Genomic DNA, 19,295 nt, shown 5'->3' on the forward strand with positions numbered 1-19,295 from the left:
AAGAAGTATTTCTAATACTGTAATTTCCAGGTCAGTGGGGTGTTCAGTCAGGGAGATTAATCCTTCTTTTCTTCACTTTTTCTGTAGAGTTATTTATATAGAACATCTTTCAATACTGTATCTTTTGTAAATACTAAGTAAATAAGTTTGCATTTGTTATCAATATTTATTTTTTTAGGCTGCCTGGAATTAAAAGAAGACACCATTGAAAACCTCCTAGCAGCTGCCTGCCTCCTCCAGCTCCCCCAAGTCGTAGAGGTGTGCTGCCATTTTCTAATGAAGCTTTTGCACCCATCCAACTGTTTGGGAATACGAGCGTTTGCTGATGCACAAGGGTGCACAGAGCTTATGAAGGTGGCTCACAACTACACCATGGTAAGGCTGTTTTGGAATATCTAAATTATAGTCTTATGAATCTTGTATACCTTCTACAAGTAGAAATACCTTGTTAGTTTTTGGATTGAAATTATTCTGTATTTGGAACTTTATATTATAATTCGTCCTTTTGAAACCATCAAAAGTGATGATTCCTACAAACTTCAGTGAAGTTATGGCCACTGGCCTTCTATGATGGATGCACTGTTTGCTGGGTCAGAACTGTTCATAACCTATTTAGATGCATGATCACATACAGGTGATAATAGTAAAGTGTATGTAAAGTGTTATAATACTTTTTAATCACTTTGGTTCAGCTTTAGGGAAGCTTTGTAATTGACATTGTTTTGCATGGAAACACTATGAAGGGAGGTTCTGTTGGGTAGTGGGTTTGAGGTTTTTTTTGTCAAGAATTTTAGTCATCCTTTTAGTCATCTCTGAAGTAGATTAAGACAGGAGGTTCTAGAAATAAGGGATTTTATCTGATAATATTTAATATTTTTTTCTAGTTTCATCTGACAGAACAGGTATGGAATTAATGTCAAAATTTAACCAGAATCAATGAAGAAAAAATATGCTACTTATTCAGAAATTAAATCATATTGGTAGCCATTTGATTTTTCATAGTTTGACAAAATTAAAGACATCTGGCTCAAGAAATTAAACTTACATAAAGAGTAGATTATATATCATTTATGAGAAATAATGGTTTCTTTAGGTCTCTACTGCAATTATTATTGAAGTAATAGAGCACATTTCAATGAATCTCATTCTCTTGTTCAGCATTTATGTCCTTATTTTATTTAGTCTTTTCTGTAACTAATAACACATTACCATTCACAGGTTAACTGTGTTTTTTACCACTACAGTTCAGGTAGTTGTACCCATGTTACACTTCTGGAGGGAGGTGTGTGCTAGTAAGTTAAACCTTCTTCTGCCAGCAGAGAGAAATAAGCTGTCAGAGTAGCATTCATTTGCTCTTCTTTGGAATTAAATTGTATTAGTAAATTGTAAATTTGATTGGTGACATAAAGGCAAACCTCTTCAATCAGATTGGTCAGACCAGAGGGACAGCAAGAAGAAGTCCCTCCTTGGAAAAGGAATGAATAACATAGGTATAGTTTACAAAAACATTTTTCCTATTTACAGAAAATTCCCTGGGAAAAGAATTTCAGAAAACCAAAACATCTAGGGCACGAAACCAGGGCTACAGTGTATCTCAAATTTTAGCTCTGTGAGTCTTCTACACTGTTACTGCAAAAGCTTGTTGTGAATAGGAAGTAATAGTACCCCCTTAACCCTGGAATCTTGTGCACTTGTTTGCTTGAGATGAAAAACCTCAAAGCAACAATAGTTCTATACTGGTGTAGGAATGGGGAGCAAGACAAAGGTTTTCAAATAATCGTGGAAAAATGGAGTTATAGGTGTAGCTTATATGGTAGATTGTGTAATAATTTTGAGATACCACTCAAGTTAAATCTCATCTTCAAATAATTTTGCTTCTTAGCTAATTACATAGTTGAAGTTAAATATTCATTGATTCATTTAAAAAAAAAAAAAAAAAAAAAAAAAACACCAGGTAATAAAACAGTAGCTCTCTGCTTGCATTATACCTGGCAAATGTTATACAGCTTTTCTCCACCGATTACTTTTAAGGAGAAAATAATTCACTATTGTCTTCACAATGGCATTTTAATGAAAATCAATATATTTCCATGAAATATTTTGCTTCATTGTTTCTATAAATGTTTTAATCTTCATTTTTCAAAGAAATCTGCTTGTCTAGTCTCAGACTTGATATAAGTTCTAAATTACACTGTTGTTATCTAACTCACCTTGTGCTTTCACACAGCATGATATGAGGACAAGACATTTGAGCTCATAAATTTCTTTATACTGAAGAAGAAAAAGCTTCTAAAGAGCAGACTAATTAATTTGAGAATCCAGTTTACAGGAGATATATAATTTGAAACACATTTTCTGTCACATTGAATAACTTCTATTTCCCTAACCATGAAATCTGTGGAAACAAAGAATACAAATTCTTATTTGCATTGTACTCACAGGTATATCCTATATAATGTAAATAAAATTTGTTAACCATAAAGTTATATATACCTTTCCATGAGCAGAGGTGTAGTATCCCTGGTGTTTACTGGGATATTTAGTCTTCTGTGTCAAATATCAAATTATTATTTTGAAATGCAAAATCTAAGCAAGGAAGAATAAATGTATTCATAGAAGAGGGGAGAAAGTGAGGAAATGAAGAAAAGAAAAGCAGTGAAGGAAAACCAAATAGCACTTGAAAAATCTTAGAAAATACATTTCCATATAGCAAAATATGAGATTGGTGGAAGAAAAGAGGAAGGTAGATTTCATAAAAATTTGTTGAAAAATGAATGTTGGAGATTTCTATGTTTTCCTTCTCTGTACTTTTTGGAAATGCAACTTTGATGGCAACATTTTAAACAAAAGCTTTACAAGGAAGAAGCTAACATGAGAAAAAATGTAAATTGTCATTAATTTCCTTTTTAAGCATGTCAGACCTAATGCAGTTTGTTTTATATCTGAAGTATGAAAATGTCCTGCCAGTGTTTTATGGTGGGATTTTTATTTTTTAAATTATTTTAATGAATCTGCTAGTTTGAATGGCAGCATAAATATCCATGTCTCTTGATTTAAGGCTTCTGTACTTAATTGCAATCTGGGTTGTTACTGGCTTGTCAATTTCTGAAAGCTTTCAATCTGCAGAACCATATGTCTGATAAGTTTAAATTCCTAGTTTATTGCCAGAGTTAAGTTAGATGATAGTTGGGTGAAATGCATGTGTGATGTCTCTTTTAAAAAACATAAGAGCAGCAAAATGGAACCTATTAATAAGCTGAACCAAATTATTTCTTCTAGCAAACATCTTTAATGACCATTCTTTATTCTTCCAGTCATAAGGGGCTTCATATGTAGGGAAGCTAACCTCTAAAGTCGACAATTTATCAGCTTGTCATACTTGTCAGAAATTTAGGTCATGCTGTATGGACTTATTGGTCTCTTTAGAAAACAGAGTAAAGGGTAATTTGAAATTGTGATGGCCACCTAGTTGGGTTGCAATTGTTTTTAGAGTAGAAGATGTTTTCAAATATGCTGTAATTTGAACCATTGTGTGCTTATTGGTGAAGTCCTATAATAGACCATACTAGATTAATGGACTCTGTGGCTTTAATGTACCATTAGCCCTTCTTTGCTAGATTGGTAAATACTGAAAGAGGAAAAGTAAATCGTGTTTTTCCTTAAAAGGATAATTGCAATTTGGTTTTAAAGCCTGACAAATTATGAAAAAAAAAAAAAAAAAAAAAACAAAAAACCAACTCATACTTGGTCTGATTTTGAATACAAATTTGCTTTCTCTCTCTCAGTAAAGGCCACGGTTCTGCTTGTGTTACAATGTATAGATAATGTTTAGAAATTGAGAGTGTTACCTTCCAAGATATAGTACCAGATTCTTCATCTCATTATCCTGCCATTTGACTTAAACCTGATTGCTTCAAACAGAAAATTGAAATACTCGTAGATATAGCTGTTTAATCTATCAGTGCTTCACCTCTCAGGAAACTTCACTTAAACCTCAGGGATCATTTTGCATCTTGAAACTGCAGCTTGAGAGTTGAAATGATAGAGCTTGTTCCCTATTTTTATTTCACCATATTTCAAAATGAATTGCTAAACATAAACTTGTAAAATCTTCAAATTACTTTGATGCACTGAGCAGAAGAATGGCCATAAGTAAAAATTCCTTGACCAGAATAACATAAAGGAATAAAGTGATTGATGTGAGTGTAACCCAGTCATAATGTTAGCAATATAAAGGACCCTAACGTATGTTACAGTTCTAAGCTTGGGAGATGCAGAATGTTTACAAGTGCCTTTGAATTAAGTGGTAAGAGACGTTTAGCTTCTCAGAGATGCAGTTCTGTGCTTTGCACTGCAAGGGTCATTAGTCCCAGCACAACAAAACATTATTCAAACTTAATTATGAGCACGTAAGTAATCTCAGTGACATGTACTGACTCTATATGGGCTCTAATTTACTGAGAATTCTGATTGTACTGCAGATGGAGAAACCATTTAATTTAGTTGAAGTGTATGCCTTATGCAAATTTTTAATGATCTTTTATGGCGAAGAGCTTCTGTGATCATTTTATTAGTTATGTTTATTATCTAGGTTACAAAATTTCACAGTTAAAACCTGTTGGGCTGGAGTGGGGGAGGAGTGATATATAAAACCTTTCCTTTCCATTTACAACAGTTTATCCTGAAGCATATTGAAATACTGTAATGTTACTCCATATTCAAATTAAGAAAAATATTTTTGATATATTCCTAGATGATCATAACAGGCATTAATGAGTTGTAGTTGTACATTCAGACATCAGGGGTTTATTTCAGTGTTAGTATAGCTTTAACTGAAGTCAGATAACAAGGGAGGTAAGAAAACTCTCTGCTATCATAATTTAACAGTTCTTTAATGTCATAGTAAGGAGTAGGATCCCTCAATTTAGTGTTCCCACTAAATCACTCCAAACCATGCACTGCTCACTCACTCTCCCTATTCCTTCCCCGTCCTCCTGCAGAGGGACTGGAGAGGAGAACTAGAGGCACAAAAGGTGAAGATCATAGGTTGAGATAAGAACAATTTATGGGAAACAGCAGTGAGATAAGAAAAGGAACAGTAGCAGCAATAATACTATACAAATGACAAAGTGTACAAGAAGAAGGCAAATGATTCACGTGTTCACCATGGGAAAACCCCACACAACAATACTCAACTGTTTCATCTACCACCTACTTGACCTGGAAGGGAGCTTTTCCCAAGTCCCTGGAAAATAGTATGAGGTGGTGTAGAATAACCTCCAGGTCCTAGCTGCTCACCCTCTTAGCTACTGCAACAATTAACCCTGGTCTGGCTGAACCCTGTCTGTACTGATTAACATCATGTATGTACAGGGTCATAAGGTTGCTTTCTACTATTTAATATAGCTGACCACACACTGCTCAATAGATACTGATCAGATAACAGCTTTTATAACTTCAAAATGTGCTTTGTTTTGATCACTTTGACCTCTTTAACACCACATTGGTGACATGTGGATAAACAGACAATGAGGTGGATGGAAAGCTGACTGAACAGAGAGGCCCAGAGACATGGGATGTGTAGTAAAAAGTCGAGCTGGTGACCAGTAAATAGTGATGTTCCTCAGGGATAATTTTGGGGTCCAACACTATCTAGGAACTTCAGTAATTATTAGCTGATAGGATGGAGTCCTCTCAGCAATTTTGCAGATGTCATCAAACTGGCAGGAGGAGGTAGGTGATTGATATGTTTGAGAACAAGTCTGGTATTTAGACGGCATGCTGGAACAATGGGCTGAAGGCATAGAATCACAGAATCATTAGGATTGGTAATTACCTCCAAGATCAAGTCCGCCTTCAAACTGATACCACTATACCCACTAAACCATGTCACAAAGTGCCATTTTTACTTATTTTTTTTAATACCTCCAGGGATATTGACTTCACCAGTTCATTGGAGAGCCTCTTCCAATGCTTCAGAACTCTTTCAGTGAAGAAATTTTTCCTGATTTTCAACCTGAACCTCCCTTCGTGTAGCTTGAGGCAGTTTCCCTCTCCTTGTCTCTAGTTGCCTGGGAGAGGACACCAAACCCCATTCAACACAAGCTCCTTTCAAGTAGTTGCAGAGAGCAATAAGGTCTCTCTTGGACTTTCTTTTCACCAGGCTAAACTACCTCAGTAACTCCAGTCACCCCAATAAGATTTATGTTGCAGACCCTTCACCAGCTTTTTGGCTTTACAGTCATTCATCCCCAAGCATGCAGTGTTGTTTGGGGATGAAATGTTGTTATGACCCAAGTGCAGTACCTGCACTTTGCCATGTTGAACCTCACACCATTTGCCTTGGCCCATCAATACAGCCTTTCCAATCCCTCTGCAGAGCTTTTCTACCCTTCAGCAGATGACACTCCTGCCCAATATTTTGGTTCCTGCAAACTTACTCAGGATATACTTGATTCCCTCATCCAGATCACCAATAAAGATGTTAAAAAGGCCTGATCCCAAAAGTGAGAAACATCACAGAGTTCAGCAAAGGGGAATGCAAAGTCCTGCAATGTAGGGACAAATAGCCCCATGCACTCCTAGAGTCTGGGAAGCAACTGTCTAGGAAACAGCTGTGCAGAAAAGGACACCAAGTTGAATGTAAACCAGCAATGTACCCTTTCTGCAAGAAGTGAGAATCAGTGTGGGTGAGGGTGTATCAGTGAGAGGGAGAAAGTTGAAGAAGGTGATTCTTCCCTATTTGGCACCCATGAGACCACACAGAAAGTGTTGTGTCTGCTTTTGTATTCCTCAGTACAGGAGAGACATGGATATAATGTCCAGGGGAGGTCACAGTGCTGGTTGGGTGCTGGAATAGTGCATGAGGGAAGTCTGAGGAAGCTGGGCCTGATGAACCTGGGGTACTGAGGGAGACCATACCGCTCCCTGCGTTTACACAGATGACGGAGAGAATACAGACAACAAGGTGCCAGGCTGTTGTTGGGAGTGCAGATTAATAGGAAACAGACACAAATTAGGATACAGAAAATCCCAACTGGATATTAGGATTATTTTTTTTAGAACATTGAGAGTAGTTAAATAATAGGAAAGTAACAACCACCGGAATTTTTGGGATCTGTTCTTGGAAGTATTCAAGACGTGACTGAAAATGTTGCTAAGTAACCTGACCTAGTTAAGACATGCACTGAGCAGGGACTGTGACTAGATGAGGTCACTTTGAAGCAAAATTATTCAGTAAGGCTATTAAATATATTTCCTGTGTGCTTTCAGTGATCTTAGATATGAGCTGTGTATCCAGGGATGACACAAAGCAAAAGTGCAGATTTATTTTTTTTTTAATTTTACTTTTCAAGCAACGTGCAATGGATGGTTTTCCTGGAGCTAGCATTTAACTGACTTTTATTAGCAGTAAGCTATTGGTATCATGTTAGCAACAAGTTAACATTAACACACTGAAATTTTAAAACATTCTGCAATTTTCTATTTCTTATATTTATAGTACTAGCTTGGAGTAAAAATTTTAATTACATCTCTGTTTAAAATACTTCCTAGATTTACATAGAATGCTAATTTTAAAGAAATCAGGGTCCCTTCCCTTGACTAGTTAAATTCTGATTTTTAAAGCTGTTATTCTAATACTCTGTTTAAAGGTTGCTTTTTTATAAGATCCTTCCTCTCTCTAGCATCCCTTGCACAAGTAAATTAAGTTGAAAATACTCCAAAGATACAAGTGTAATTAAAATAAATAATATTACTAGAGATACAGAAATTAAAATGAAAAACATTTGGGAACTTACAATCCAGTATCAATTATGCCTGACTGGGAAGTATATTTTTTGAGGTTTAGAATTTTCTCTGTTTTGTCCCTTTAAAGCCATACTAGTGATACAAAAAGTGAACAATTGCGAAAGTGCAAACACAAGCAAGAGTCACAAAATCCTTGCCACTTTAAATTCAATCACAAAATTTGATCTTCTATTTCTCTTTACAGGATGACTTTCTTAAAATATTTCATTAGCTTTTTCTTAATGTAAACTATTATTGCTATTATTGTGACTCCTACTCCCAATTTCTTTTTTCTTTTTTTTGTTTGTTTTTTCTTTTATTTTCTTTTTTCTTTTTTTTTTTTCTTTTTCTTTTCTTTTTTGAAGATAAACTGTACTTTATAGATCAGCTTTCACACTTTCAGTATTTTTAAGATTCTTACTTGAAAGCAATAGTCAGCACTTAGCTCAGTGTGCTGCTTTCATTTTAAGTTCTCCTTAGTTCAGCTGTGACATAGCATGTTACAATACCACTCCATCAAGACACAGTTGGAGAAGAGGAAGTTAAGAGCGTTTCAAGAACTAGCATATGGACAGCAACATAATTAATAGAAAATAGAAAAGACAACTGCTGGTAGTAAAATGCTGTGAAATCTGCAGGAAAATAGTTAAGGAAATAGTCCACAGTGCTTTAATCACAATTTGATGGCTTCTTAATCATCAGGAAGTTGAATTTGGTTGCCTAGATGCTACATTAAAAAGGTTAGTATGGCAGAATTCTGTATGATTCCTAGAGAAGGCTGCTCTGAAAAACAGTGCTCTCAGCTGAATACCATTTTTACAGTATACACAAGTCTCAACTTCCTATAGCTTTAATGTTGTTTTTAATGTTCTTGTAGCTTGAATGTTTTTTTTTTTTTTCAAATTTATTCTAGTTCCAGAAAACTGAACATTTAGCAGCAGTGTTAATATCCCCTTGAACTAATACCTTCTATGCTTTAGACATATAATTGCCTACTAAGGGCATATAATTGCCTGCTAAGGGTACTCTGATACGTCTCTTATTAGTATTATGACAATTGTCTGTGAGATCAGCAGATCTACATCTCAATCTCTCAAGTGAAGAATATATCCATTTATAAATCTTGCTTTATCTGACTGAACTATAGGCAACAATAAACTAATGCTCTTCGAGGCAGCTCAGGACAAGCAGACTCAACCTAACAAGCACTGGTGAGTGCCTAAAATCAGCATGAATCTGTTGCAGTGTGCAAACTGCAGAACTGCAAACATCAGACTAAAAAAAGCACTCCAAAGATAGTGAATCTTGGAGGATTTTCTTGGCTTTCATGGAAAACAAAGAAGATGAGAAACAAGGTAGCTGAATTTTGTAGCTGTAAATTCAAACCTTTGAGTCTGTGTACCAGTGTAAAATCAAATATCTGGCATTTTTGCGTGTCTTTGGTAAGGTAAAGTATGTGACTGGGGATAAGCATTCTTTCTTTGTTTTCATGAAAGTATTCATGGCTGGGTAAATAAAACCCCTACATGAGTTCTTAGATTGTGTGTGTATAAAATTAGTTGATGGCTAAATTCTCTGAAAATGTAGTATGTATTGGATTTCCAGGTCAGGGGTACCAAGAAAGCATGACATAAGCTTTAAGTGCATTTTCTCTCTGATATTCCCAAGACTTTAACATTGAGGAGGAGTCCTTTAGGGTAGAAAGAAGATCCACTATTGCTTTCTGTGGGCATTTCAGACAACAAAGAATATAGTCTAACTGGAATATGTACCTGTTGGGAAGTGAAAAAGAGCTAACATTGGACAGGGTGATTGAACTGGTACTTTTATGGGGAACTCTGGTAGGAAAAACAGAAGGAAAAATACAGGAATGAGACATGATAGAAAAGAGGATCTTAGTCTTTGGACTATGGTTGAAGTAAACAGAAGAGTATATGATCAATAAAAATTTTACTCTGTAGAAACTCCAACATCAACATTCTTTTCCCTATTCATTGCTCTGCTTTCTGAAATCATCAGTAGCTCAAATTGTTAAAATGACTTGAAAATATTCAGTTTGATCTTATCTGCCAATAATGTGTTCAGTATAATGCAGGGCAGACATATCATTTCTCTGTTGACTAAGAAAGAATTTGCAGTCATACAAAAATAAAGACAATGAAATCTCAAGGAATGGTATGTTTTTTGATGCTTCCAGTACTGCGAAAAAAAAAACAAAAAAAAAAAAAAAAAAAACACTTCAGAGTAAAGGTTAGCACTGAAGCCCTAGAGGTCTTTCCTGAAGCAATATAAGAAACAGAGGCTTTACAGTGTTCTGTCAATGTACAGGAACCCTTCAATACAATAATGACAGATATAAGAGAATCTTAATACAGAGCTACTGAGAAGAAAACATCACCTGCAAGTATTTCTTCCTACCTGGAGCCAGGAGAACAAAAGAGTGCATGTTCTTACTTAACACCATTGATATTAAAAAAAACCCAAAAAAGCCATTATAAATAGATGAGACTTTGATCTCTCCATTTCATTGGCATGTTACTCCACCCTGAGATTTTTATATGCTAAATATAAAATATTTCATTTTCATATTTCATAAAGTATTTCATTTTATTCATGTTCAGAAAACTTCTTGTGGAATTGCAAACTTTCAGAAAGTTTTTTCTGTTGAGGAAACATCACAGCCTTGTCTTAATAAAGACTTGGGTGACTGGATATAACGAGCTGTAGCAGACAATACAATGACAATACAACTCATTCTAACAGAGACAGAGTATGACAAGCCTTGGTACAGGCTGTGGGTCAGCAAGCAAGGGAAGAGCAAAACCTGAAGCTGCCAGAAAGATGTATCATATCGTCAAGGACTGATTTTATTTGTGGCCTGTGTGGCACCTCTTCAGTAAGAGGGATTGGGACCAGGAGGGCAGGGAAAGGGGCATATTGTTATGCAGGCACCCACCACTGAGCTGCAGAAATTACTGTGTTTCCCCGGGTTCCACTGTGGCAACTCACATTTAGGGCCAGATTTGGTAGCTGGAACTGTGTGTGGGCTGTATGTGTGGGAGTGTGAAGTTTTTCCTGACACAGCTTACCTGCTGCTTTGGTTCAATTATTAAACTGAACTTTTGCAGCATCACATTGTCTGGTGCTCTTTCTCCCTGCCCCTCCTCCTTGACAACTGTTCATGGTGGATTTTTTTCTTGGCATCAAGAAATAACAGGTCATCTCATATTGATTAGAAAACATTATTACCAGAAAGACTTTCCTTTTTTTTTTTTTCTTTATGAAAACATATAATTTAAAAGCAGTTACATTTTTGTAACTCATTTAGACTTAGAGGTTTTAAAGACATTGTAATACATGATAGCTACAACAGAATTATATATATATGTCTATATCTATACATATATACACACACACATAATATTCAAAACTGAGTATTTTTATCTAAACATAATAAAAGTGCAATTAAATCTTTATGGAAGAGCTTATCAACCACATTGAGTCTGCCTTTTTCTTACAACCTATTCTGAAAAGGAACAACAAAACTATACAGCACCAATAAGGTGTGATTTTTGTGTGAACAACATGTAAAATGCAGGAGGCTAAGCCTGGAAATATAGCTGTATGTAATTAATTACATAATTTCCTTTTTTGCCTCTTCCTGTCTTTCACAATGTCATTAATTTCTTTCACTTTCCTTTGCCTGTGTCCTTCTCTTCTTCCTCCCTCTGTCCTTTCAGCTCTCTCTCCTCCTGCTTCCACCTTCCCTTTGTCCCTTTCCTGTCCCTCCCTCTTTCTCTTCCTGCTCCCTTCCTCGTTGATTCCCATGCTTTGCTGTCTTTCCATACATGATGGGTTGTACCTCTTGGTCACTTAAAGTAGACACACTCTTAGTACTTGTCCATAGTAATTCTGTTCTACACAGAGAATACATAATGGAAACCTTAGAAATTAAGCTGGAAAGGCAGTAAATATTGATAAATCCAAAAGGATAACTGGAAATGACAATGTATGTTAGCTTCAAGTATGCTTTTCATTCATAAGTATATATATATAAAATATATAAATATGTAATTATGTACATATATAATACATAAGCTATATTATATATAATTACAGCTGTCAGGTTCAATGTGATGTAATTATAATTATAAAAGACTTGATGCTGTCTAAGCACTGCTCAGCAACAGGAAAAACAACCCTGTGTTATCAATGTTGCTTTCAGCATAAATGCAAAAGTAGTCCCATATTAACTACTATGAAGAAATATAGCTCTATCCCTGACAAAATCATTATGACCAAGAAGTTTGTTAGTTTCAGAGTGGAAATAAGAAACTCGTTGACCTCATCACTTAAAATACTCATAAAAATATTTCCAAATTTTCTGAAAATGTAACCAGTGCTGAAATGGAATGAAAACAGTAATTATTGTTGCAAGTGTTGAAATTTTCTAGGGAATGGGGAACTTTTATCCATTCAGCATTCCCCTAGGTAGAGAAGACTTTTTTCAATTAAAAGTTTTAGATGATCCTCACTCCCATGAAGATTTGGAATCTGGAGATTCTTTTTCTTTTTTTCATGATCAGGCTTGTCTTATTACTCTATGATCCCACTGAACATGACCCCAGTTTTGTGACATCCAGTGTACTTGCAGCCTAGCAGCTGCAACTGTTCTACAGAATAAGATGAATGGGTCAAAAATTAAAAGAAATATAACAAGGAAGGAAAGATGGGAAGAAGAATAAAACCTCTTTGTCCGAGTTATTCCTTTAAATAACTTTGAATCTTTCGGAAGTACATTTCCAAATGCCTGTCTGAAGATGACTGCTTCTGGATTACTTCAAAAATTAAAACATGCTTCAAAAGAAGATGAATCAGTTGCTTCTCAGAAGGAAATAGCCTTACTTGATTTTGAGATCATTATCACATCTAGTACTTCTAAAAGTGTTTAGAGTAGCAAAAAATAATGTAATTTAAACGGATATAATTTCATTAGAGTCATTAAAGCTAATACTTGTTTATACCAGCTGGCAAACATATACTTCTAGAATCACCCTATTGAGATTGTTTCAACTGTTTTTAAGGGTGTTGTATATTCCTCCATTACTCTCCTTATATTTTTTTCTTTGCTTGCAGCCCCTGGAATTATTTGTTCAAAATGGTGCCATATTAACATCATATACCTGATGTTAACCTGTTTAGCCAGGGTGTTTTACAGGATTGAGCATATTGATATGATCTGAGTGTCCTCCATAAGGGAAACATTCCTGAGAGTAAAATGTAGAGAATTCTGTGGATATTTCCTGGGGCTTTTCTGTGGGATGAAAAAGTTGGAAAATCTATCACTTAACACTGATGTTGCTAAAAACCGGAATTTGCAAGGATATTCTGAATGACTGTAGTGCCCATAATAAGACTGACAGTTGACTCAAGGTTAAATATAATTACTCAAAAATACTCAAGCCACTGAAGATTAGACTTAATATCAAGAAACTGCATTTCATTCTCCCCTATATCATTGTTTTGGAACACTAGAATTTTCAACTTCAGTATGAATCCAGAGTTACTAAACTCTCAATTTCTTGTCATAGACTTGACTGGAAATTTTAGTGCTCAACAGAAAGTGTAAGTCATGGTAGTTGCATATTTACATTCTTTTTTTTCCCAGTAGTTCATGTTTGTTGTCAATATTTCTATTTCATTCTTATAACTCCCCCTGGTGGATTATGTAAAATATAAAAAGACAGACTCTAAAAGAATATGCCTCTAGAGGCTGATTTTACAACTTTCAGTACTAAGAATATTTCAGTTAGTGTTTTATAAATGTATGCGCTATTTATCTTGATAGTGGCTATATGTATTACTTAACTTGATATTAATTCTCAGAGAATCTCTGAGGTTTTTTGCTTGTCTGTAATGTGGGTGTCCTCTGTCATGAAAAGGAGAGTTTATTAAAAAAAACCCAAACAACTCAAGCCCAAATAAAACCCAGTTCTAATAAATTGAACAGTCTCAAGGCTGTCAAAGATAAAAGGACTGTCAGGGCATTAATGAGAAATACCAACCACAGAGAATTGTCTGGGCTGGTTACTTAGCACTAACATTATTTTTAATGTGCCCACAAGTGAGTTAATTACATACTCTATGGAAAAAAAAAATGAAGAATGAAGTGTCTGAATTTGAAATTATATTCTAGAGTAAGAAGGACCAAGAGAAGAATGCTACAGCACAGGAAACTCTAATGGAAAAGAAACATCATAGTGATACGTAATTCCTTATGCACTCAGGTTAAGACAGAGCAGCTAACTGGAGAAATTTTCATTTAATGTGTGAAACTGAATTTTATACAGATAGCAACTAGTTGATTGCTGTGAATATCTTCCACAAGTATGAGATCATATGGCTTTTTCATTAAGAAAGTGAAAAGTAGTTAATGGAGTGGCGAGCAGGTAATTAGTAAGAATTAGCACCTATGAAAGAAATTTTGATAAATTGAAAATGGAAGAATATTAAAATAGTGAAAAGTGTCTGTTGGAGACCTGTAGAACCAGATTTTAAAATAAATGCTGTTGTTTTTCAAGTTGTAAAAGTGGGATGTTTTATGAGGAATTGTCGTTGTGGAAGATTTGAAGGTGTAAAAAATGTAGCAACTAACTATTACTAATAAAAGTAGGGGCCAATCATTTCTGGAGATAGTAGTTGCCAGGTTTCTTTACCAAATAATTACTAAGCCAATGCAAATTTATGACCTCATGGTTTGAGAGTGTGATTGAAACATTGGTTCTCAAAGATAAAATTTATTCATATGAAGACTTTACATAAAAAGAAGGATAAACAAAAAATGGGTAGTACTTAAAAGTCTTGATTGCAAAAGTAAAACGCTATTATAATAAATTAGTCAGCTTGACCAAATAGTTATTTACAACCTAGATATTGAGGAGATATAGATCTTTAAAAACAGAAGTATAACATGGTATGAAAAGGTATGAAAAGTTTTGAAACTACTTGAATTTCACATTCCTAGAAAGAGGGGAAATGCTTACACAGAGAATTCTAAACAAATAAATAATTTCCTCAAACACAAACCCACAAAACCAACTTTAAAATGAGCTAAGAAAATACAAGTAATGAAAAAATCATTGCAGAAAAAGTAGAAATCAGTAAATACAGACATAGTGGAAAGTGCCAGGAGCAGATTTTAATTATTTCTTTTCAAGAAATGCAGGAAAAAAATAGAAGATTTTAATTGCTAAATCAAGAAAATAACAGTGTAATTACAGTGAGATGGTGAGTGTGTCTACCACTAATTGTATAAATGTCATGAAACTTCACAGGAACAGAAATTTGCTTATAATAATTGCACTAGTTTCCCACATGTAGACAAGAGCGGGATGTGCTTCAATGGGAACTGAAGTTCTTGAAAGGAAATTTACCACAATTAAGATGAAGCTAAAACTTGGAGTTCAAAATATATGTTAGTGATACAAGTATATGTATGTGTCTTTTTACATACATATATTTTTATATATCCATATCTATATCTAGATAGATACAGATAAACACCCAAATATGTGTGTGTGTGTGTGTGTATATATATATATATATATATGTATATGTGGAATAGATAAATAACTCCCTTCTGTGTCAGTCTGATGCTGTGAAAAAAAAAATAAAAAAATTAAGCTAATTTCTGGATGCAGTGGTGGAATTTGGGATATTTTGTATAATTCTCATGTCACCATTTTTAAATAGCACTTGACATTTTGAGGGTGTGAAGAGGGGAGACACACAGGATTATAGGACAAGAGAAAATGTCTTGCAATAAATATCTTAGAGTGCTCAGGCTGTTTCAGCTTATTAAAAAGAAAAGAAGATGAGGTTCTTGATGACAGTGTATCTCCACAGGGAGAAACTAGTGTGAACTAAAGAGCTCTTTAATCTAGTTGAGAAATCTTAGCAAGAGCCAATTCAGTTTAGATGGATTGGAAATAAAGTACTTTTCCATCAACAAGATTGCTTAAACACTGGAATGAACTGGGACAACTGCAGTGAAAAGCGTTGAATTCTCCATCTCTAGGTATTTTCATCTCAAGATTGAATATGTTTGAATAAAATTGAGACAAAACAGAAATTATTCTTAGTCACAGAGTAATTGGTGAACTGTATATGCAGAATGTATTTGGTATACAAACCCCCCCCAGATTAATGACCTAACTAGTTTTCCTGGCTTTAATTCTAAATACTTGTGTCATCCTAATCTATTTTTTTTTCCTTGTTAGTGCTTGATATATCCTGTTAAAAAGGTGCAGCAGAGGAGCAGGCTGCCATTCTGTTAAGTCATGAATACTGAAAACTGAGTGATGGGGAATTGTGTGGGACAGAGGCCAAGTTCTCTTTAACAGCTGCTCAGCAGGGGGGACATTTTAGAAATTTAGAGTGTCATTAGAGAAATTTTGCTAAATAAGGAATCCGCAGTATCAGAGAAGACAGGAAATTTCTTAGCTCAGGAGGAAGCTATAGCTTAGAGGCAGTGGACTTCTTTTCAGGGCATTACAGAATATTTTAAGTTGGAAGGGACCCACAAGTATCATCAAGTCCAACTCCTGGCCCTGCACAGCACCATTGCCAAGAGTCACACCATGTCGCTGAGAGCATTTTCCAAACACTTCAGAACTTAGACAGACTGTGTTGTGACCACTTCCCTGGGGAGCTTCTTCCAGTGCCCATTCACTCTCTGGGTGAAGAACCTTTTCCTGGTATCCAGCCTAAATCTCCCCTGACACAGCTTCAGGCCATTCCCTTGGGTCCTGTCATTGATCACCAGAGAAGAGTCTTCTTGCAGAAGATACAAAAAATTTGTTGCAGCACAGAAATATGCTGTAGTTCAGTCAACAGGAGTACTAGTTGATTGTGGTGTGCCTACTAAGGGAAAGATGCAGGGAATTTACCTCGGTGTTCCCGTGATTCTGGAGCCTTTCCTAATATCTAACCATTCTTTTGAAACCTTCATTGTCAAGTGTCATGAAGGTATGACATGAACACATAACTCATGTAATCTTAAATAAACTTGAATAGGCTAAATATTTGAGTTAGTTTGAAAAATACTTTAATGTATGGATTTAAAAATGTGAACAGAAATATGTGAATTCATGTAAATTCTCATAGGGATGCTGGCTATCCAGGAAATGAAGAATTGATTTATATAAGTAAAATGTCAATATTTCTGATACTGGAGAAATGAGCTACTTACATGTTACACATTAGAAACTATGCAAGTTTAAATTCAGATGATTGGTAGTTTACATGAGATGCAATACTTCTAACAGCTGCCATTATATCCCAGTGACAATAAAGAAGAGTTTCCTTTTCATTTAAGAAAGAATAGCAAGATTTCTTTATAGTTAAATGTTTCTAGGGAGAATTTATAAAAGACAGTGCATCCAGGTGGTTTCCTCTAGGAATACCTGAAACTTCCTTTTTTTCTTACATCCTTGGGAATTTATCTTTCCATCTGAAAGGTAAAATGTGTACAATATGCAGTGTCACTTCAATCCTTTTACAAAATTCAAATGGTAAATTTCGCTTATTATTAAACTAATGGAAACAATGAGTCTTTTTTGTGTATTTTGTTTCTGTTAATGTCCTTAATATATTGTATCTGGAGCTGAAAAGCACTGAAGAATATAAGACAACATTAGACCACCAAAATGTCCTGCTACTTCTAGTATGTTTAAATAAATTACATGACATTAAAAAATGCATGCAGCCCACATCGAATTTCAGTTTTCCATGCAAACATAATTGTCAGTAATGAATAGCTTTATCTGAATTAAAAAATATATATTAATTCATCCATGAATTCATATTTACACCAGTGCATACTTATTATTGACCTTTTAAAATTCATAATACAAACAAAAAGCCAGAGTTAGCTTGTATGACTTGGTCATGTTAATGTTGGTTGCCTGGTCTAAGCTTGGTTTCCAGGCCTCTTCTGTCATTAGTGGAGAAATAGAAGGTTCTCCAGAGGATATTTAAATGTCTTCAATCTCAGGGTAACAATAGCAATTTAGAGATTAAATATGAAACAATTTTTTGTAATGATTATATAAAATGTGGCTTCCACATTTATGGAGACGAGTGACCTCCACTTGTTCCTCTCAAAGAGTAATTCTCTTGCTCATGGTTCATTCAAATTCTGCATCTTGATAAGGAATATGTGACCATATAGCCACTAGCCAAATGTAGCCCCATCACTGTAACTATTCAATTTTCACTGTTCAGATTATTTTGTAGATGTAGAAATCCTAAACATCAAAGACAGGCTCCTGAGTTGTGCTCCAGAGACCAGATACTTCAGAAGTTGTCAAATTTCTTTTGGTGTTTTCCGGTTTCAGTGGAAAGGGTCATCCTTTCAAGCAAAGACATTAAATTCTAGTGGTGCCTACAGTTCCACATAAACAAGGATAGTTATTCTGTTTGCATTAGTTGATTAAGCAGTGATTTCTTATTTGCTATACTGATTTAATATTTATTCAGCACATTTATTTGTTTTTTGTTTAAAGCAGGTTGGAATTTCACTCATCCATTCCTTTAATAATGGGAAAACTGTCATAGATTGATTTAAGGAAAATGAGGTATAAATGTTATCATGTATAACATTTTCTTCATTGATTAAGCTTAAAATAAAAAATATCCTTTTCATTTCCATTTAATTCCCATTACATATCCCTTATATATCTTTATGCAACACACTCTTGTTAATAAGAAAAGAAATATAAAATAATAGCACATATTTCAGATTTATTTGATTCTAGGAATTGCCTAACATCTATATTTATTTAGCCTATATCTTCTTTTGTTTCAGTATGACAAGTGTTATATGCTTTATAATTATGCAAATTTTACCTGACAGGTTTCTAGCCTGTTGAGATTAGAGGTGCCTAGGTTGGGAAAGCTTTAAGAAGGAGAACTACAGGTTTATTTAGCTACTAAATGCAAGAGACAAAACACTGTTCATTATTCCATGTTAATGTAGATTTAATAGATAAAGGTAAACAAGAACTTACTTCCTAGTGTTTCATAACTTTCTTTCTTATCTTTTAGATTGTGATCTGTTCTAGATGATGCTGCTTTAATGTGATGCACTACCAAAACATTTATTTTTACTTTGCCCAGTGTTTAATTTTCATTTCTGAATTGACACCAAATGAAATTTTAATTTAATCAGATATGTGGAGTATTCTGTGCAAGATTAAGTCTGGTTATTTCTAAGTAAAGGAATGCTGTTCATTTTTTTTTTTTTTTTCATTTAGCTAATTATTTATGTTATGGAAACAATCTGCATTCTTGGAGCAGAACTTAGGCTTTTGTGTCCACTGGAATATTTTATCATTAGAGTCAATAATGAAAAAGGACTCTTAAGTTCTACCAACTTATTCTGTGACTACATCTCAATTAAACTATTAATTATAAAAAGTACTCCTTGGGAGGTCACTTTTTAAAAT

At 34.6% G+C, this 19,295-nt stretch overlaps 1 protein-coding gene across 2 annotated transcripts in view; it reads left to right on the forward strand.

Annotated features, from left to right (window-relative positions):
- The window catches only part of KLHL1 (kelch like family member 1), a gene marked incomplete at its 5' end in the record, with an annotated part of 189,134 nt that overhangs the window by 80,454 nt on the left and 89,385 nt on the right, over positions 1 to 19,295 (forward strand). For both annotated transcript variants that reach the window (XM_083854480.1, XM_083854481.1), the window contains one exon: positions 179 to 375. In XM_083854480.1, the coding sequence (XP_083710606.1) occupies positions 179 to 375 (197 nt within the window). The remainder of the gene's footprint in view (positions 1 to 178; positions 376 to 19,295) is intronic.

This window comes from Zosterops lateralis (assembly GCF_965231275.1).
Source record: "Zosterops lateralis genome assembly, chromosome: 2".
NCBI lineage: Eukaryota > Metazoa > Chordata > Aves > Passeriformes > Zosteropidae > Zosterops > Zosterops lateralis.